This window comes from Panthera onca, chromosome C1 (assembly GCF_046562875.1).
Source record: "Panthera onca isolate mPanOnc1 chromosome C1, mPanOnc1 haplotype 2, whole genome shotgun sequence".
NCBI lineage: Eukaryota > Metazoa > Chordata > Mammalia > Carnivora > Felidae > Panthera > Panthera onca.
The window spans coordinates 209,623,547-209,644,914 of NC_138346.1; the positions used below are offsets into that span (position 1 = coordinate 209,623,547).

Below are 21,368 nucleotides of genomic sequence, written 5' to 3' on the forward strand. Positions count from 1 at the left end.
CCTTCATCAAAATGAGATTAAGATGTGGTATATCTTAGGCCAGTACAGGTATATTAATAATGGTTCTCCATAAAGAAAGCTCGTGACAGTGGGGTGGGGGTGAGGGAGCTCTAAATACTTTCCCATAATTACAGCTTTAATTATATTACTTCCCAGTTCAGAAACCTTCAGTGCCTGTTGCTTACAAGATAAAAGCTAAACTTAGTCTTATATTCAGAGCCCTCTTTAATTTGACCTGTGTTCAGATTTACCACATCATCTCCCAGCTTTTCCCAAGAGCTCTCCTCTTTCAAGCTGTCACATTGCCATGCTGGGTTCTTCCTCCCTGGAGTGTTTGTATCCACTTAGCTAAAGCCTGCCTTTCCTTGAAGACTCCATTGAAGTTCTGGCTCCTTCGTGAAACCTCTCAACTCTTTAGCTCATAGAAAATATTTTCCTGTTCTGAGCCTATGTTGTTGTCTGAAATACTGATTTTGATACTTTCTGATACTCTTTTTTTTTTTTTAATTTTTTAATGTTTATTTTTGAGAGAGACAGAGCACGAGTGGGGGAGGGGCAGAGAGAGGGAGACAGAATCCAAAGCAGGCTCCAGGGTCTGAGCTGTCAGCACAGAGCCTGACATGGGGCTTGAACTCATGAACGGTGAGATCATGACCCGAGCCAAAGTCAGACGCTTAACCGACTGAGCCACCCAGGTGCCCCAACTTTGTGATACTCTTGAATATTACTACTAATTTTGAACTCTTTTGTGTTATTCAGGTTTTAATTTTAATTCCAGTATAGTTAACGTACAGTGTTATATTACTTTCAGGTGTCCAGTGTAGTGATTCAGTACTTCTGTACAATACTCAGTGCTTATCATGATAACTGTGGATATTTGGAACTCTTGAGGGAAGGAGAGTGTATTGGTTATTCATGTTGTTTAAAAAACTTAGCAGCTTAAAACATTTATTATCCCACAGAGTTCCCAAGGGTCAGGAATCTGGGAGTGGTTAGCTAGGAAGTTCTGGCTCAGTGTCTCTGATGAGGTTGCAGCCAGTCTGTCAGGGCTATAGTCACCTGAAGGCTTGACTGGGGCCCAGGCGGTCTGCTTCCAGGTTCACACAAGTAACTGTTCACAGGAGGCGTCCGTTCCTTAGGACTTGGACCTCTGGGGGCACTTGGGTGGTTCAGTCGGTTAGGCATCCAACGTTGGCTCTAGTCATGATCTTGCAGTTCATGGGTTTGAGCCCCATGTCGGGCTCTGTGCTGACAGCTCAGAGCCTGGAGCCTGTTTCAGATTCTGTGTCTCCCTCTCTCTCTGTCCCTACCCCGTTCATGCTTGCTCTCTCTTTCTCTCTCTCTCTCTCTCTCTCATAAATAAACATAAAAAAAAAAAGGACTTGGACCTCTTCGTGGAGCTGCTCATGACTTGGTAGCTGGCTACCCACAGAATGAAAGAATGAATGATTGGGGAGAGAGAGAGAGAGAGAGAGGGAGGGAGAGAGAGACACCAAGATAGAAGCTGTAGTGTCTTTTACAACCTAATCTCTGAAATGAATCTCTTTCCTGACCCGTTCTGTTGGTCACATAGATATTGACCAGCAGGGTAAATACCAGGCAGTGAGGACCTTTGGAGGCCATCTTGGAGGCTGGCTGTCCCAAACCCTGTGTTGTATTCTCATTTCCAGAGGAGAATTCAGTACATAATTATAATGTATCATTGTCTTTGAACTGGATCTAAATAGATCAAAGGAGCAGGCCAAATTGTTGCCGCGTTCTCAGTTCTCTCCAGGAGCTGTTTGACTTTTACTATCGTAACCCCCCTAGGGCAGTGGATCTCAAAGTGTGATTCCTAGGCCTCTGGGGAAGAGGGCAATCTGTGAGACCCTTTTGGGGGTCTGTGAAGTCAGAACCGGTTTTCTTTGTTTTAATGCCCCTGCCTTGAGTTTTGCACAGGCTGTAACAGTTTTATTCTGCATTGCTTTTGTACCATTAGTGCAAATGTCAACAGAGTGGAAAAGGCCATTAACAGCAACTACTGAAAAAAACGTAAACAGGGCACCTGAATGGCTCAGTCCATTGAGCGTCTCTTGATTTCAGCTCAGGTTGTGATCTCATAGTTCGTGAGATAGAGCCCCAAATTGGGCTCTACGGTGACAGCATGGAGCCTGCTTGGGTTTCTCTCTGTGCCTCCCCCGTTCACACTGACTTGCTCTCTCTTTCAAAAAAAAATTTTTTTTTAATGTTTATTTATTTTTGACAGAGAGAGACAGAGCATGAGTGGGGGAGGGGCAGAGAGAGAGGGAGACACGGAATCCGAAGGAGGCTCCAGGCTGTGAGCTGTCAGCATAGAGCCCGACGCGAGGCTGAGGCTGGAACCGTGAGATCATGACCTGAGCCGAAGTCGGACGCTCAACCGACTGAGCCACCCAGGTGCCCCACTTGCTCTCTCTTTCAAATTAAATAAATAAACATTAAAAACAGAAACAGGGGCCACTGTCGGTTAAGCATGTGACTTTGGCTCTGATCATGATCTCATGGTTCGTGGGTCCAAGCTCCACATCCAGCTCTGTGCTGCCAGTTCAGAGCCTGGAGCCTGCTTTGGATTCTGTGTCTCCCTCCGCCCCACGCCACCCCCCCCCCCCCCCCGCACTCTATCTCTCAAAAGATGAATAAATGTTAAAAAGCAAGCAAACAAACAAAAAACAAAGCCCAGGCTACTGTTACTACTACAGGTACTTCCTTCTCTTCCTCTCTCCCTTCCTTCCTCCTCCTCCTCCTCCCCCCCCTTTCTCTTCCTCTCCTTCTTACTACAAAAATAGTTTTTGAAAGGGACTTGAATGTTTTCAGGAATCCACACTTTAATACTTAATTCATTTAAGACTATAAATGAATCCTTGTCAAGCATATGTAATGAGGGGCACCTGGGTGGCTTAGTCACTTTAGCTCAAGTCATGATCTCATGGGTTTGTGAGTTTGAGCCCCTAGATCTCGCTCTGTGCTGACAACTCAGAGCCTGGAGCCTGTTTCAGATTGTGTCTCCTCTCTCTGCCCCTCCCCCACTCATTCTCTGTCTCTGTCTCTCTGTCTCTGTCTCTCTGTCTCTCTCAAAAATAAATAAACATTAACAAAAAAAATTTTTAAAGGATATGTAATGAAATTACAGGAGAATCCATGTTAGATCCAGTATTTGTTGTTGAGGGAGGGTTAACCTCAGTTACTGACAGATAATTGGAATGAGAGGCAGAGACAGAGTTTCTAAAGACTGTTTTAAGATGGTTTTTTTGAAACAAGTATTTTTAAGAACCCTAAGTGAGGGAAATGGAGTGAGTCTGGATAAAGTAGAAACCAAGCTGGGAAGTATTCAGGGGTGAGTAATTATCACAAGACAGACAATTTAGCTTTCTAATGAGAGAAGAAAAAAATTTTTCAATTAACTAGCTTTTGAAAGAGTATCATTACAAAATAGTGACAGTTATTTGCAGGGGACATAGAGAAGAAAAATAGAGTGAGTAATCTCACAGAAATTCAGAGGTTGGTGGATTTCAATATTTGTTTTTACCTTAAATTTTTTTTCATGTCTTCATTTAAAATCCAAGAAAAGGTGCCATAGATTTTTTTTTTTTAAGTTTTTTAATGTTTATCTATTTTTGAGAGAGAGACAGCGAGCAAGCAGAGGAAGGGCAAAGAGAGAGGAGACACAGAAACTGAAACAGGCTCCAGGCTCTGAGTCATCAGCACAGAGCCCGACACAGGGCTCAAACCCACAAACTGCAAGATCATGACCTGAGCCAAAGTCGGACGCTTAACCCACTGAGCCACCCAGGCGCCCCGAAGGTGCCATAGATTTTTTAAAAAGGTGTCTGTGTGTCTCGTTTCCTCTCTCTCAGCTCATCTCTCGCTGTTGCCTTTCTCTCTGCATGCTGGCAGACTGAAGAGAACTGTTACACAGAAATGGGCATTTTTCAGAATAGGTTGAAAACAAGGAATTCCTTCAATGTCTTTCCTTAGCTCCTTCCTCTTCCTACTGCATGTTTCTCCCCAGAGCTCAATTTTATTTCTTTTTTCTTTTTCTTTCTTTCTCTCTCTTTTTTTTTTTTTTTTAGAGACAGAGCGCAAGCTAGAGCAAGCAAGTGGGGCGAGGGGCAGGCAGGGGAGGGAAGAGAGACAGAGAGACAGAGAGAGAGAGAGAGAGGGAGGGAATCTCAAGCAGGCTCCACGCTCAGTGTGGAGCCTGACACAGAGCTCAATCCCATGACCCTGGGATCATGACCTGAGCTGAAGTCAAGAGGTGGATGCGACTGACTAAGCCACCCAGATACCCCTCAGTTGTATTTCTTATTCCTGATTCACTCTGAGCTGGAGATCTGCATTTCCAATTCTTTGCTCGTATTGCCACAGAGATACACAGATGCTTCATATCTAGTCAGCTAAAAGTGGAATTCAGTAGTTCCTCCCAAGTTTTCCCCTCTCCATAATTTAGTTAATGGCATTATCATTCTCGCAGTTACACAAGTGTGAATTCTCGGATTTATCCTCAATTCCTCTTCTTCCTTCAGTAACAAAAGTCAGATCTTGTTGATTCTGTTCGTCTCTGCAATCTCTCTCATATCTTTCCTTCTTTTTCCCATTACTCACATTTATGAATGTGAGTAATGATTACATTACTCATTAGAATGATTACATTCTATCTTTCCTAAATCTTTTCTAAATGATTGCATAAATAAGAAGTTCAGGTTCTCCATCTGAACCTGAACGAGACACTGTTGGCAGCCATCTCTAAAGCTGGGACAGTGCCACCTCCTAGGGCATTTGGAAATGTGTAAGGTCATTGTTCATTTGCTTGACTGGGTAGCACTGTATGCATTTAGTAGGCAGGAATGCTCGGTGTCCTGCAGTGAATGGGCTGCTCCTCCACAAAGAGAATGGACCTGCCTAAGATAACAGGAGTCCCTGTTGGGAACCACTGTAAGTGAAGCATCAGACCAGTCTCGTCACTCCTCTGCTAAAAAACCTCGGTCTTTCCACGCTGATGGAGGAGTTTCCACTCCCCTTGGCTTTCGAGGCCCCAGCTTACTCTTTCAGCCTGAATCTCTCCCACATCTTCACACAGCCAGGCTCCACCCACACGAGACTCCTTGTTAGGTCTTACACTTCCCTACTTGATGGCCTTGCTTGGATGCCCTGATTTCCTTCTCCCTTCCCCTCCGGTTCCCCTTTTCGTCCCTGGACTTGTTTGCCCATTGTTAATGGACTAAAATGTTCTATCCTCTAAAACCCATCTCAGAGATAAAGCCAAAAGCCACCTCTTCACAAGCTCCTGTCAGATTCCCTGCCATGGAGATTAAGATCTTTTTTTCCTCTGCCTATACACCCCTAAAACACTCCTCTTGCCTTTCTTTTTACTGTTTATTACCATCTGTCTGTCGCCATAATTGTCTGTGTTGGAGAGGCTGCATATGAAAGAAGAATTTTAAACTTGGGAAGTAAGTTCCTTGGCTCTTCTTTTTTTTTTTTTTTTTTTTTTTTTGAAGATTTTTTTTTTAATGTTCATTTTATTTTTGAGAGAGAGAGCAACTGCAAGCGGGGAAGGGGCAGAGAGAGGGAGACACAGAATCCAAAGCAGGCTCCAGGCTCTGAGCTGTCAGCACAGAGCCCAACGAGGGACTCAAACCCACAAACCGTGAGATCATGACCTGAGCTGACGTCAGACGCTCAACCAACTGAGCCACCCAGACGCCCCCAAAAATATGTTTTTAACTGCAAAATGATAGAGTGGTGGAGAGATCTCTTCCTCAAATGGTTGTCTGCTTGAGGACAAGCAGGTTCCAGGTGTTAGACATCCATGCACCTTTCACAACACTTGGTCCATAGTTGAAATCGTTGAATTCTGTGAAATTAAGTGTAACAAAGATGTAGCAGTACAGCTTCTTTCCTGTTTAAAAGTCTGGGACAGAGAGGGGAAGGAAAATGAAGCCAGTTTTCCTAACTCTTTGGTGAGTGTGCGCATGACCGATCATGCAAACCTTGACTAACAGAGAATGTCCTTTTCAGATTGATATGGGGATCTGTTGAGTGTCCAGCATCGTGCTTTTTGTATTTCGGTGAAGGCTGCAAATAGGGTCGGGTCATGTCACACCCATGCTAGCTGTGCTCCTGTAGTAGCTGAGCAGGCCCAAACGGGATAACCAGCCTTGCTTGTTCCATAGTTATGTAATTACAGGCCTTATCAAATATGTCCTGGCTTGTAGACGTGAGACACATGACAGCATCGTCTCTCTGAGCATGGGATTCATGCCTCCGGACCTTTCCCTGGAAACAAGTGTGGAACAAAAGAGAATTTAACATCTGAATGCAAAAGTTAGAGTTAAGTAAACATTTCTCAAGTGGCTCTCTAAAACAACTGGAAGACCTTGCACTAGAGAGGAGCATGCTACAGTACAGAGATGTTTAGGATGCCAGAGAACTACTGGTGTGCTGTGTGTTGATATGAATATTGGACTTGTCTTTGAGTAGGGATTATCGGATATTAACTGGAAATGTATGTTTTGCAATAGTTGTTCATGGAGCAATCAGGCCATTTCAGAAAATTTGAAGAAATGTAGTAATTAGAATAAGCATTCTTTTTTTTTTTTTTTTTTTATTTATTTATTTTGAGAGAGACCGTGCAAGTGGTGGGGGGGGGGGTGGACAGAGCAAGACTGGGAGAGAGAGAATCCCAAGCGGGCTCCGCATTGCCAGCGCAGAGCCCAATGTGGGGCTTGAACCCACAAAACCGTGAGATCGTGACCTGAGCCAAAACCAAGAGTTGGAGGCTTAACCGACTGAGCCACCCAGGAGCCCTTAGAATAAACATTCTTAATGTTACTTAGAGTATTCATACTGTACTATGAACTGTAACTTTCGTATTGCACATTCCACTGGTCTAGATGTTTTGAAAAGAAAACTATGTGGGTGGAGAACGTTGGTAAAAGGGAAATGACTACTTGAGCACTGGTATTTGCTTAAATTCTTAATTTTTTCTAAAAGGCCCATTGAACTTGTTGAGTCTCCCCGCACCCACCCAGACCAACATGTAGATGTCTTAAATAAAAATAGACAATAAACAAAAGCTTAGTAGGATGCTGAAAATATTTGAGGGTATTATTGATGGCTGTTTTCTTATTCCATTATATTGGAGTTCTAAACATAGCTGCCCAAACTGACTCTCTTCCTCTCTAAGCTTCATTGCTGATTAACTGAGAGACATTGAGAATATGGTGTGCGAAACTTGTCATTTTAGTCCTGCTAGCTTTGCATAGTTTGGCCTATGCCTTCCTCTTCCAGAAACCTTTGTTTGTTCCAAGAGAAGCAGGAGAATGCCGATTGCCTTATTTTAGTATAGGATTAAAATACATGTGGCAGGGACCTCATGGGGCCTGGCTGTTGGCTGGGTTTTCAATCCAAATAGAGAAGAAGAATGTTTGCTACCTCTTTGAAAAATAAAGGCACTGTGCTCTTTTGCTGTATGAAGGAAGCAGCTGCCAAGAGTTGATGTTTGAAGAACGGGGAGACATAAATGAGCCCTTGACTCTTAGTTATGAAATCACAGATTTGTCTTATTAAAGATTGTTATAATGGACACACATTAAGGTTTCAGAGGCCATAGGACATTGCTAATTTATTTTCCGTAATACGGGTTATCAAGAAGAAAAGAATGTTCTTTTATGCCTGGTACCAGTTGGTTCAGTTCAAAATTTCAGTCAATTTGTTGGAGTAGCTAATTCAAGAAAGATATGAGAAGACCAAGATATCTGAAGCTCAGCTCCTTTAGTGGAGATTGAAATGTGACTCTAGCAATTATCCTTCTTGTTTGTCTAATATCAGCTAAACTTGATCCTTCATTATTTACAGTTCTTTTTAAAAAATGTTTATTCATTTATTTTTGAGAGAGAGACTGTGCACACACATGTGTGCAAGCAGGGGAGGGTCAGAGAGAGAAGGAGAGAGAGAGAATCCCAAGCAGGTTCCCTGCTGTCAGTGAAGAGCCTGACTCAGGGCGCAAATTCACAACTGTGAGATCACGACCTGAGCCAAAATCAAGAGTCGGATGCTTAACTGACTGAGCCACCCAGGTGCCCCTTGTTATTTGCAGTTCTTAACCAATCTGAAATATGAGCATTGGAGTTTCATAGGATTTTATTTCTTAATAGATTTTCTTGTTTAGATGTGGATTTTTTTTGAGGGGGGAGGGGCAGAGGGAGAGGAAGAGAGAGAGAGAGAGAGGGAGAGAGAGAGAGAGGGAGAGAGAGAGGGAGGGAGGGAGAGAGAGAATCCCAAGCAGGCTCCACACCCAGCCGGGAGCCTGACGCAGGGCTCCTCTCATGAAACGAACCGGGAGATCATAACCTGACCCAAAATCAAGAGTCAGATGCTTAACCTACTGAGCCACGCAGGCGCCCCTGCGATGTGGATTTTAAAACTTATACAGATTAGAAGTTATTTGCAAAGGCAAAGAAAGTTAGTGGAAAGTGTAAGATCATTTAAATCTTCATATACTGTAGTGTGTTAATTTGAAAAGTCTGGAGCTCCATTGTTGCACAGTGTCAGAGGTCAAGATGATTTGGATCTGTGCCTTCCACTGGCTGAGATCACTGGGTGTAAGCGACTAAATACACTACTATGGTACCTCTTAACTCCTGAAGTTTTCTGACTTGGCCTTTCTGGTGCAGAGATTCCTTAAAGGGCCTATGGGGTGGGCTGATTTAAGAAAAAAAAGGAGGGTTATTCCCAGAGCTAGTACATATCACAGAGATAATTATAGCAGTAGCATTTCTCTTTTTCTGAACTTGACTAAGTGGTGCCAGAGTTCAGAAGAGATCTTTTTTTTTTTTTTTTTTTAATTTTTTTTCAACGTTTTTTATTTATTTTTGGGACAGAGAGAGACAGAGCATGAACAGGGGAGGGGCAGAGAGAGAGGGAGACAGAATCGGAAACAGGCTCCAGGCTCCGAGCCATCAGCCCAGAGCCTGACGCGGGGCTCGAACTCACGGACCGCGAGATCGTGACCTGGCTGAAGTCGGACGCTTAACCGACTGCGCCACCCAGGCGCCCCCAGAAGAGATCTTAAAAACAGAGGTGTGCTAAACTGCACTAGAACTACAAATAAGCTGACTGGTCACTGAAACCATGCACTAGTGGGCTGAATCTCTGAGTTTCTTTTCGCTTTCCTCCTACTCTTATGTAAGGGGAACATCGAGAATTCTTTTTTTTCCCACCAGTATGCATGAAATGAATGGAAAGGAAAGTTTTGCTTGGCCCCCTTCCTGAGATCCGAGATGGTAAATGCAAGTCTGTAAGGAGTGGGGTCATCGTTTCCAAAGAATAGAGACTAAGTGAACTTTTTAGGGCAAAACAAGGTGGTAGTGCCTCTCCTCTAGACTTTGGCTGTGGTCCTTCTGGTTTTGGAGGTACAGCCCAGCCCCTCTCACAGTCCTTACCCCTTTTCTTTGGAATGGTGTCTGTCGGTGAGGAGTGTATAATCATCTGATTGAAAAGGCTCTTCTCAGAGACCTTGATGCTTTTTAAATGTTACTTCACTGGTTTTCTGTGTAGCACCGAGCAGCCTGTCTTGGTGGCTTTCTGATGCACCTTGGTGGCTTTCGGCTTAACGACCTCCATGCTGTTCTCTCCGTAGCTTGGGGACCGTCCTACTTCTGAGATCCCCGAGATACATTGATCTTCATGTGTGGTTACTTCATGGCATCGATTAAAATGGTTTTCTGTCATTCTCTTCATGTAAAGATGTGTTTATTAGTTTGTGCTTCAGGTTTCATTTGAAAACAAAAGCAATAATAGGAGGGCTGGAGGAGAGAAACAGGAGGACAGTGCATCCATTAGCACTGGCTCTCTCTGCCTAGCCCTAGAGGGTGAGGATGCAGATTTAGGTTAATTGTGCAGCTGTACTGAAATTTTACCCATTGAGCACCCATAATCTGAATTCTTGTGTGCTCTTGCTGGAATTATACGGTCTTATTTAATGGTGACATTGTCAATTTGCTCAGTGTTCTCAGAAATGATATTTCTATAGCTTTCCTCTGAGCTTTCTTTTACTTTATTTTTTAAGTTTATTTATTTTTCATAATCTCCACACCCCCCACTGAGCCCAGACTCACGAGATCAAGAGTCACATGCTCTTCCAACTGTCAGCCAGGCGCCCCTTGCTGGACCTTATTTTAAAGAATAATATGATATTAACCAATCTGAAGACAAGAGGCTGGTTATAGAAAGTTGGTACCTGGCCACAGAGTCGCCGAATGGCTGAAATTATTGATCTTTGAAAGACAAGTGTTATAGTTAAGGTGTCAGAGGGGCTTCAGTATTGAACATCAGTTATGCTCTTATTGTTTTCTTTCTAGGTGCATGCTATTATGATGCTAATCAATCTATGTACGTGTTTGGAGGCTGTACCCAGAGCAGCTGCAATGCTGCTTTTAATGACCTCTGGAGACTTGACCTAAATAGCAAAGAGTGGATCCGACCTTTGGCTTCAGGTAAGAGCTAAAGTGCTGATGTTTGCCTTCTCACCAGGTAACTCCCTTTGCATGGAAATTCTATCTGCTCTGTTTTGGTGTTGGTCTCTGGTACTAGGGTCCCAGGTCAAATCTGTGTAAATGCTAAAAGTAATGTGTTTGTATAAGGTCTTTGAATTAAAAAAATTATACTTTATTACTAGTATTGGTGCCCTGCCAGAATTGTACTACTGTGTGAATTCATTTGTGTGGTTTTCTCAAGTCCTTGCACTGGTGTGATGTGCCTTTTGGTATGAAGTTGAAGTAAGCAGAAACACAGCATCGTGAGAACGGTAGTTCACTGACAGAAGCTGTTGTTCCAGGGCTGAGATCTCTGAATATCTTTGTTGTTGCCAGCTCAGACATTTGGGGAGTGTATGGAACATGCCTCTGCTGGTTACTCTTAACGACTCAGGAATGTGGGAAGATTCTCCAGTAGATACATTCCTGCATAGTCCCACTATGCCGAAATTCTGGCAGAAAGAAACTAGATTATTTTCTTTAAAAATTTTTTTTTGTTTTAAATGTTTATTCATTTTTGAGAGACAGAGCACGAGTGGGGGAGGGGCAGAGAGAGAGGGAGACACAGAATCCAAAGCAGGCTCCAGGCTCTGAGCTGTCAGCACAGAGCCCGACGTGGGGCTTGAACTCATGAACCATCAGATCATGACCTGAGCCGAAGTCAGACACTTAACCAAAGGAGCCACCCAGGAGCCTGATTATTTTCTCCTTTTTGATTTAACCTTTCGGGGATTTGTTTTTGCACTCTTGAGGCAGGACAGTTTGAAAAGGCACAGCCGTAAGACCGAAGGGGCTGGTGTGCTGGAGAAGTAAGAGTCCACTGAGCATAGAGTACTCTATGATTTGTTGACAAGCTTTTCCCAGACATTCGTGTGGCTTTTCAAGATTGAAATTCACTCTAGGACTAAGGAGACTCAGGTTTTCTTGGGCAGATTCCTTACTCCTTTAGGTCTTGATTTACTAGTTTGATAACTACATGGGAAGTGACTTGGTGTAGTAGAAAGAGCCTAGGCTAAGAGTGAAGAGACCTGAGTTTCATCTCCTGCCATAATAGCCAAGTCTGCATTGTCAGTGAACAGAGGACTGATTGCATCTCTCTGGGACAAATACGGAGTAGGATTAGATGATTCTGTTTTCAAATGGCTAGTTTATGCTTTTCTTTTTTTCTGGAATGACTGCTATGATTGTCTAAGCCAGGGGCTTAAAACCTTTTTTTTTTTGGGGGGGGGGGGAGCGGTGCTTAAAACCTTTTTAAGAGAAGAAACTATAATTTGCTTCCCCAAAGCTGTAAGCTCCTGTTCCTTCCCCTGCAATAGACAAATCTAGGAGCCAGAAGCCTACTGACAACAGGTACTCACAGGTGGGGCTGGGTTTTGTACAGATGAAATTCTTTATTAAAATCATTAGAAAGAAGACCAAGTGTTAATCTTAAAAATTTTGGAAGTTAGTGCTATTTTAGGGCCCTCAGAATTGTGTGCTTTGGAGAGTTTCCTTTTCTAGCCCCCTGTCCCCTCTTGCACTTAGAGCAATGCTGATTAATGTTTGGAATCACAGATCTAAAATGTCCAAGATTTCTTCAGCTTCAGCATCCTGTTGCCACCGTACTTGGTGTCCAGGTCCCATTCCAGAGCAGTTTCGGCTATTCCAGTCACAAAACGCCAATACTGCCCCTTCTCTCTTGTGTAACCAAGCTCTGCGCTTCTGATACTTTGGCCTGGGGGTTGATCTTCCTTCTAGAAGTGGAGCCCCGGACTGTGGGACCTTCATGGCATACTGCTGCCTACTGTGCTTATTTCCCTAATTTCCCTCTGTAAGGTAGACGTGGGACTTTTTTTTTTTAAACCACTAAGACTCTGTTTTGAGATCCTCAAGGTAGAAGTATCAGAGAAATAACCGACTTTAAAAATACAATGGTAGACTGTTTCCTTTTGTAAAACATAGAAGCTCCTGAAGGTTCAATTTTCTAACAAAGTGTCTCAAAGAGACCGCTTGCCACTTCACTGTAATCTACAATTAGAGCCTAGTTTTCAAGGGGGGGAGACAGTTTTTTGAAATGTCTCCTTTTTTAAACAAACAAGCACTAGTTTTTAATAAAGAAGCCTGTGAGATTCTCCTTCAGGCAGAAATCCCATGGGAAGATTGCCTGAGGACATGCTTCTGTGTGCTGTCGTGAGTCCCAGCCAAAATGACTTCCTCACTGAAACATCAGTGAGTCTTTCTGAACAGCACCCCGTTGTCGATACGCCTTGGTGTGCCTGACTCACCCGTTCTGGCGCACGGAGGTGGGCAGGTTGGAAAGTGACTGAGGGGAGGGTGTCAGCTGTGGAGTCCCCTCGCTTATATTTGTAAGCAGAGGGTATTTAAAGCCGTAACCTCAACAGGGTTCAGTCTTTGAAAGTGTAGCCGTGTGGAGAAGAGTAGCAGACAAGCAGTGGGGCAGTTTCATTTGGAGTGGAGAGTCTTTCTGGACGGTGCTTCTGCATCAGGTGCCTTTTTCCTTGTTTATCGGCTGCCCCTACACATGAGACAGGAGCCCTGCCACGTGGGGTGGTGTCCTAGCCAGCTCAGGCTGCCACAGCAAAATACCGCAGACGAGGGGCTTCAGCAACAGAACTTTATTTCTCACAGTTCTGAAGGCTAGGAGACTGAGATCAGGGTGCTGGTGAGGGTTGTCTTCTGGTCTTGGGGACAGCTGCCCTCTTGCTCTCTCCTCATCTGGCAGAGACAGAGTTCTGGTGTCTCGTCCTCTTCTTATAAGAGCACCAATCCCATTATAAAAGGCCTCAACTTTGTGACTTCATCTAAATCTCATTAATCTCCCAAAGGTCCTATTTCCAAAGGCCATCACACTGGGGTTGGGGCTTCAACATACGAATTTTGAGAGGACACAGTTCAGTCCATAACCATGGGAATTAACGCGACTTGCCTCTGAATCCCGGTTGTTAGTTCCTTTTGCAGTGATAGAAGCACTCCATCTAGAGGGAGTGTGGTGATGACAAATGTTAGAATGAGAACTCTTCCGGCTGAGCCAGACCTACCTATAGCTAGTGCTTCTCAGATGTTTCCAGTGAGGCGCCCCCTGCTTCCTTTTACAGCTGTCTTGTAGCCCCTCCCCTCATGAAGTGTATATCGTATCCTGTAATGGGGGAGAAACAAAAACAAGCAAGCAAATTATTACAAAGTATGGAGAAAACAAGGAATGAGCCAGAATAAGAGGGGGAGAGCTACTTTAAACAGAAGGCAACTTTTTTTTTTTTTTGCTGAGATTTGAAGGATGAAGAGTGGAAAAAGCGAGGCCAGCATATGCAGAGGCCCTGGGGCAGCAAAGAATAGCACACGTAAGAGGACCCGAAAGTGGACCTTGGTGGACAGACATAGTATGCTGAGCAAGGAGCAGAGTGGCCCAGGTGGAATTGAGATGTAAACAGGAGCTGACTCGTTCACGCTCCAGCATCTGAGAGATTTTGAGATTTTAAGCAGAGGAATATGGTCCAATTTACATTTTAAAGAACACTTTTGCTGCTACTCAGGAAATGGATTGAAGAAGGCAAGAAGACAAAGCCGAGAGAACAGCTAGGAGGCCCCCACATGGTACGGGTGAGGGGATGTAATGACTTGGACTAGAGTCCTAGGAGTAGAGGTAAAGGGAAACGGAAGAATTTGAGCTGAAACTCTGATAAAATCAACAGGACTTCTTGATGGATTGGCTGTGGGAGGGTCAGAGGGCCGGTCAAGGCTGACTTATGCTTCAGGTTTGACAGCTGGGTAGATAGAGGGCCCGTTCCCTGAAATGGACAGTAAATATTTGGAAGAAGTTTAATTTTTTTATTTCTTTACACATTTCAGTGGTGGTATCATGTAACTAGTTGTTATGAGAGTTTGATGTTTAAAGTAGAGGGCTTGACTTCCCGTAAACGACAGCACAGTCCTTCCTTTTGTTCCGTTAGCTCTACTCTTCATCCTTCATTTGTTCTTGCAGCAAATATTTATGGATTTCCTACTCTGTGCCTGGCATTGTTTTAGATGCTGGGGACACATGAGTGAATAAAACAGACACAAATCCCGCTCTTGATGGAGATCAAATCCAAATGAGGGAAGACATATTTAAAATGCCAAATAACATAATATAGTATGTTAGAAGGTGATTACTGCTACTGAAGCAAAATGATAGCATGGTAAGGAGGGTCAGGAATAGGGAGGTATAACTAGGTCGATAAGGGTAGGCCTCATGGAGAAGGTAGGATTAGAACAAAGAGTTGATTGGGTACAGAAGTGAACCAAATGGATAGCTAAGTAAAAGAACATTCCAAACTGAGAATAACCAGTGCAAAGGTCTGGAGGTGGGAGTGTGCTTGGGACAGTCAAGGGGTAATGAGGAATGAGAGTGAACAAAGGAGAATGTTCTAGGAAAGGGGGTTGGACAAATAATGGACGGAAATGTGTCATACACGTAAGACCTTCAGGCTGTCGTGGGGACTTTTTCGCATTTTTTGAGTGCAATGACTGGCCATTTAGTTTTCTGAGAAGAGTGTATACGAAGACAAGTGTAAGAATGAGGAGACCAGCTAAGAAGTGGTAGCAATAATCTAGACAAGGAATGGTGACTTGGGTTAGGGTGTTAGCAGAAAGTTAACAACTGGATGGATTGAATGGAGCCAGTGGGATTTGCCCATGATGTGGATGTGGAGTGTGATAAGAGACAAGAGTCAAGGGCAGTCCTAAGGATTTTTAGCCTGGGCATTTGAAGGAATAGTGTTGCCATTAACTGAGATGGGTAAGAAAGGCTGTGGGTGGTCAAGGTCGGCAAAGTTCAGGAGAGATGAGAAATTCAGTTTGAAACACATTACATTTGAAACACACATTGGGACGTCCAGGTGGAGTTGTGTCTGGAGTTCCAGAGAGACCTGCACGCCTGAGACAGTTGTCTAGATAGCCATATGGGAGTGATTAGCATCATGGATTCCCTGGGTGAGATGACCAGGGAAGTCTGGGACATAGCTTTGTTTGGGGATCAGGGAGAGAGGGAGAGACAGCAAAAAAAAAAAAAAAAAAAAAAACAACTAGCAAAGGCATATCTGTGGAGGTGGGTGGGGGAAGACAGGAGAATGAGGCATCTTAGAAGCCACCAGACTTGAAAGTGTTTCTGGGAGGGGAGGAAATAGCAGCCGGGTCCTACTCAAGGGAGAGGTCAAGTCATTTGAGGACTTCGAATTGTCCTTAGGTTGAGTGAAGAGTACTTTCAATGAGTGATAAGGACAAAAGTGTATTTGGAATGGTTTCAAGACAGTGGGAAGAGAGGAGTTGAAGACAGGACGTATAAACAGTGCATTCCCGTTTTTGAAGAGTTTTGCTGTAAAAGAGAGCAGAGAAACCAAGCACTAAGCGGAGGGGAATGTACATTTGAGAGGTTTGTTTTTTTAAGATGGCAGATTTTATAGCATATTCGTGCTGCTGGGAATGATCTAGAGGGAAGACTTGATGTGGATAGAGAGGAAGGATCGTTAGAGCTTGTCCTCGAGGGGTAAGAAAGGGAGGGCTGGCCATGGACGAGAGCATTGAGCATTTATCGCAAGGAGCAGGAAGGAGCATGTGATTGCAGATGCTGGCGGATGGGGAGATGTGGGAACCGGTAGAAGTCCTGATTGCTTTATCGCTTAGATAGAATAACCGAGGGTGGAGCAGAACAGGCCATCGAACATCCTGGCGGTGAGTGTGAATGTACAATTGTCTACATTGTAGTCTTTGCCAGGTGTTCTAGGAAGTTGAATCTTCCACCTTCTGGAGTTGTGCTAAGGGAACACCTTAATTCTAATCAGCCTGTGTTGATTCCCCAGCAAATGCACAGTTCTTGGGACAGGTCCTTCAAAAGACTAATGTTTAAACACTGTTTCTAAAATACCCTCTAGTCAGACGGAAGGTAATTGTGGCATCTGTTTAATGTATAATAACATTATAAGTCACGGCCTTTTTTGGTTACTTTAAATCAAAGTAGAGATGTTCAAGTACACATTTTTGCACTTAAAATTGGAGTGTTCTGGTTTTCAGAACTTCAAGATTAGCCCACACCCATTTACAAAAGGGGAACAAATTTCAGTTTTAGAATTTTCCACAGGTAGGAGAGTTGATAGATGTTAGATAAGGATTTAAGACTCAACTTGTCTTCTCTGTTAACGAGTCCTAGAGCACAGTTGATTTTCCCACTACATTCTCCCTATAGAATCTTATTGTCCAATACATTTTTTTGCTTTTCAGTTTCTACCCTATCAATCACACATGAAATTCCAAGTGATGGCTTATGGCTCAGACCCTTTGTTTTAGAAAACACTCAGGGACAGAGATACGCAACCAGGCTACCCTTGCCACTCCTGAGCCACTTGCCTCTGAACTTAATCCTTGATCACTTGTGTATTCATTGGGCCTCGGTTTCTTCTCCGTGAAAGAGGTAGAGACAAGATCACTGCTCCTAAAAGTCACAGGTTGACAAAAGTCACTTTTGTCCAAGTAACCTGGGAAGAAGCTTACTAAAAAAAATAGATTCCTCTGCCTCATAGCAGCCTCACCTAATCTCAAGAGGTTGGGAATAGAGTGGAGGATCTCCATTTTTAAAAAAGAGAAAATATCCCTAGCTAAATTTGGAAATCCTGGATCCCTCCAAAATCTTTTGGCTTTTCTTACTGCACAATCTGTGACTTCACTTTGTTATCGCGGTCTGTTAGGTGAGTGTGTAATGCTCGAAGCTAGACTCCTAAACTGTTGTTAAGGAAGAAGGATGACTGCTCGGTGTTCTCTTAACTGCTTCTTTGTAGAAACAGCTACCTTTTACTCTGATTAGTCAGGAGTGGCCTGCTGTCTGAGGAAATGTGTATGGATGACACCCTTGAAATCGTTTTAGGGTGGGGTGTTGGTTGTCTCAGATTCTTCAGACAAACTATCTAACCTTCAAACCGACCCAGTTAGGTTGGCACTGCTGTTATCCCCATTTTACAGATGAGGAAACTGGAGCTCAGAAAATCACCTAGTAATTTACCTAAGATCACACAGCCAATAAATGATGGAGCAGTGATTGAAACCCAAGATTTTATCTCTAAAGTCTGTGTTCTTTCTCCTCTGCCATGCTGTGAGTAGTTTTATTTTTCTATAATTTCTTTCACGTTTTAAAAAACTTTTTAAATAGACTTATTTTAGAATAGAACAGAGTTCCCATATGCCCCACACCTAGTTTTCCCTATTGTTAACATCTTGCGTTAGTGTAGTACATTTATGACAATTAATGAGCCAGTACTGATACATTATTATTAACTAAAGTCTGTACTTTATTCTTTTTTTTTGAGAGAGAGAGAGAGAGAGAGAGAGAGAGAGAGACAGAGTGTGAGCATGGGAGGGGCAGAGAGAAAGGGAGGCAGAATTTGAAGCAGGCTCCAGGCTCTGAGCTGTCAGCACAGAGCCTGACGCGGGGCTTGAACCCACGGACTGTGAGATCATGATCTGAGCTGAAGTCAGACGCCCAACCGACTGAGCCACCCAGGCTCCCCAGTTCTTTTTCTTTTGTTTGTTTAATACCTTTCTTCTGTTCCAAGGTCCCATCCAAGATACATTACAGTTAGTCTTTGTGTCTCCTTAGATTCCTCTTGGCTGTGATAGTTGCTCAGACTTCCCTAGTTTGATGATCTTGACAGTTTTGAGAAGTACTGTCAGGTATTGTGTGGACTGTCCTTCGTTTTGGGTTTGTCTGATGTTTCTCTTATGGTTAGATTAGAGTTACAGGTTTTGGGGAGGAACACCACAGTGGTAAAATGTCCTTATCACATCCTGTTGAGGGTACATACTATGAACATGATTTTTTTACCATTGATCTTAACCTTGATCACCTGGCTGAGACAGTGTTTATTAGATTTCTCTACTATAAAAAAAAAATTTTTTTTTTGCCCTTCCTTTAAAATTCTTTTTCCTAGTTTGTTTTTCTTTCTTTTCCTGTGATTCCCTTTATTTGTAGTTGCCCTTGGTCCTTGATACTCTATTGAATTTGGGGGAAAAACTAAGCTCTCTGGCCATTATGTCTGCGATCAGAGTCAGAAAAGGATAATGAGCAGAAGGGCATATGTCATTTGAGGAAACCTTTTCACAGCTTAGAGAATTTTCAAATATCAATATGATTTGCCTTTTCAAATTTCTTTTGGCGGGGAGCAGAATGCTGAAGACATCTTTTTTTTTGACCTAACACATCAAGATTTTTCCAGCCGTGCAGAGTCAAAAGCTCTATTGGAAATAATTTTGTTTTCATTAAGACTGTTTCCTAAACAAATAATCACATCTTCCAAAATCACTGAGTAATCTAGCAGAAAAGCTAGTTTACTTTTGGAGTTGGGCAAGAAAAAGAAAGAATATTGGCCATATCAGATGTCTGTGGGAAGGCCAGAATATCCTTAAAGCTGGAAAGTTCTGGAACTGCCCAGAGTGTTACTGTTTCTCTTACTCTGTAAATGATATCTGAAAAATGGTGCACACAGGGCTCTTGGATCCATTGATGAAGCTTTGCTGTCCTGTGTCTGGTAGAAAAGTTTAGTCTTTCCTGAGCCTGTGGTAACATGTTCAGGAAATGTCAAAACAAAGAAGGGAGTGTGGGACTGATACCTGGCACCAGGTATACCCAGAACAGCTAACCAGAAGAGTGTGTTCTGGAAAAGATCACCCAGTCCTTCCCTTGGCTTAGGTCCCAGGTGTCAGTATTGACATTGAAATAGCTGGATGTGGAATTTTTTTAAATAACTTATTAGTGTGTTCAAAGGCGTTAGATTCTGCTTTGTAGTGTTGTTTTGAATCTAAACACTTTATACATTTTTAAAACTTACCATTATGTTCTGAGAATGCCAGTTCTGTGGAGATGAGAGAGAGGTAGATGCCTATCAACTGGTAAATGTTGGACCATATTTAACAAGAGGACTTTCAAATACAATCCAAGCTTCTTCTTTTCTCTGTGCTGAAAACTGATCATTGACCTCACTGTTTTAATATTTTCTTTATGAATGAGAAGGCCCAACTAATTTTACCTATGGATCTTTGTTTTTTAATTTTTTAAAAATGTTTATTTATTTTTTAGAGGGAGAGAAAGAGTATTAGCAGGGAAAAGACAGAGAGAGGGAGACACAGAATGCAAAGCATGCTGTAGGCTCTAGGCTCTAGGCTCAGCACAGAGCCCAGTGTGGGGCTTGAACTCATGAACTGCGAGATCATGACCTGAGCCAAAGTCGGACACTTAACCAACTGAGCTTCCCAGGTGCCCCTTTTTAAAAAAATTTTTTAATGTTTATTTTTGAAAGAGGGGGACAGAGGCTCTGTGCTGACAACAGAGGGCCCAGTGTGGGGCCCAGACTCACAACCATGAGATCATGATCTGAGCTGAAGTCGGATACTCCACTAACTGAGCCACCCAGGCGCCCCGGATCTTTTCTTGATTATTTAATGTCTTGATTGCCAAAATGTATTAAAATCTGTCCATGTTGAAAATTCTGCATCCTTTCACTTTTATTTACTTGGTCCAGCTCATGAGTTTTTCTGTCCTTTCTTAAAACTCTATAAACATTTTCTTATATTTTATTTTATTTATTTTATTTTATTTTATTTTATTTATTGTATTTATTTATTTTTTAAATTTAAGTTTATTTATTTATTTTGAGAGAGAGAGAGAGAGCAGGGGACAGGCAGAGAAAAAGAGAGAGAGAATCCCAAGCTGGCTCCACACTGTCAAGCACAGAGCCAAACGTGGGGCTCAAACCCACAAACTATGAGATCATGACTTGAGCCGAAGTTGGACGCTTAATCAACTGAGCCACCCGGACACCCCTGCCTTTTCTTATTTTAGATAGAAGTCTGAGTGTCACTGAGCATAAGCAGTGACTTTCCTTAGAATTCTGAGCCTCCATACCCGCACTGTTATCCCGTCTGCCCACCCTCTTGACAGGCAGTTTTTGGTTGCATTTCCTGTGCAGTGAGACTCTCAGACCATCTAGTGTTTGTTTTTCTCAGGTATCCACGTAACCACCCCCCACCAATAGCACTTGGTGTTTTATGAGCACAGTAGACTTCATTTTGTATGATGCTTTATCCCTATCTCCAGTGCTATTCAGATTTCTTAATTTTATTTTGTGTCCTGAGTGAAATTGCAGAAGGCTAATCTTATGTGGGGGAACACAAAAGATACTATGCTAGACTCATTTCTGACTCCTTCCCCATGACACTGTTGGCTTCTAGGAAACTCGGCAGTGCCTTGCACCAGCTCATGCCCTGGTGCTTCTTATTTGGCTGTTTATTCTCTGTACAGTCAGGATTGGGCTGGTTTTTCAAGTTTTTCAGTTCTTGTGACCTTGAGGAGATTTTGTAAAGAATCTGCAGGGTGGTTGGTCTTCTAGGTGGGTGAGAATTGTGATTGGTCATTTATTAATTTGAAATATCAACTTAGGTTCTTAGAGACTACTTTAACTTTTCAAAACTTAGAAGCTACCTCTCATCTCCTTTTTGGGAAATGAACTCTTGAAATACTGCTTTAATTAATTCTACTTTTTCAAACAAGCAGCGTGCCTGATAATTTCCTCTGTTCCATAATTCTCTCTAGGAGTGATTATGGGCTATTTTATATTTGATTTGTCGGCTTTTATGCTGTGTTCCTTTTTTGCCTTCTTGCCCATTTAGTAATGTTTCTGAAATTCATTGCCCAATCTTAAGTTGTTTCTTGCTGTTTTATTTACATATATGAGTTACAGCGTGGTTGCATTTTATGGAAGGAATATGTTCTCAAAGACCTCCCGTAATGAATTTTCT

The 21,368-nt window shown here is 42.8% G+C and overlaps 1 protein-coding gene across 1 annotated transcript in view; it reads left to right on the top strand.

Annotated features, from left to right (window-relative positions):
• FBXO42 (F-box protein 42) overlaps positions 1 to 21,368 on the top strand; it is a 100,195-nt gene that overhangs the window by 53,666 nt on the left and 25,161 nt on the right. The window contains exon 4 of the mRNA XM_078452335.2: positions 10,380 to 10,514. Within this exon, the coding sequence (XP_078308461.1) occupies positions 10,380 to 10,514 (135 nt within the window). The remainder of the gene's footprint in view (positions 1 to 10,379; positions 10,515 to 21,368) is intronic.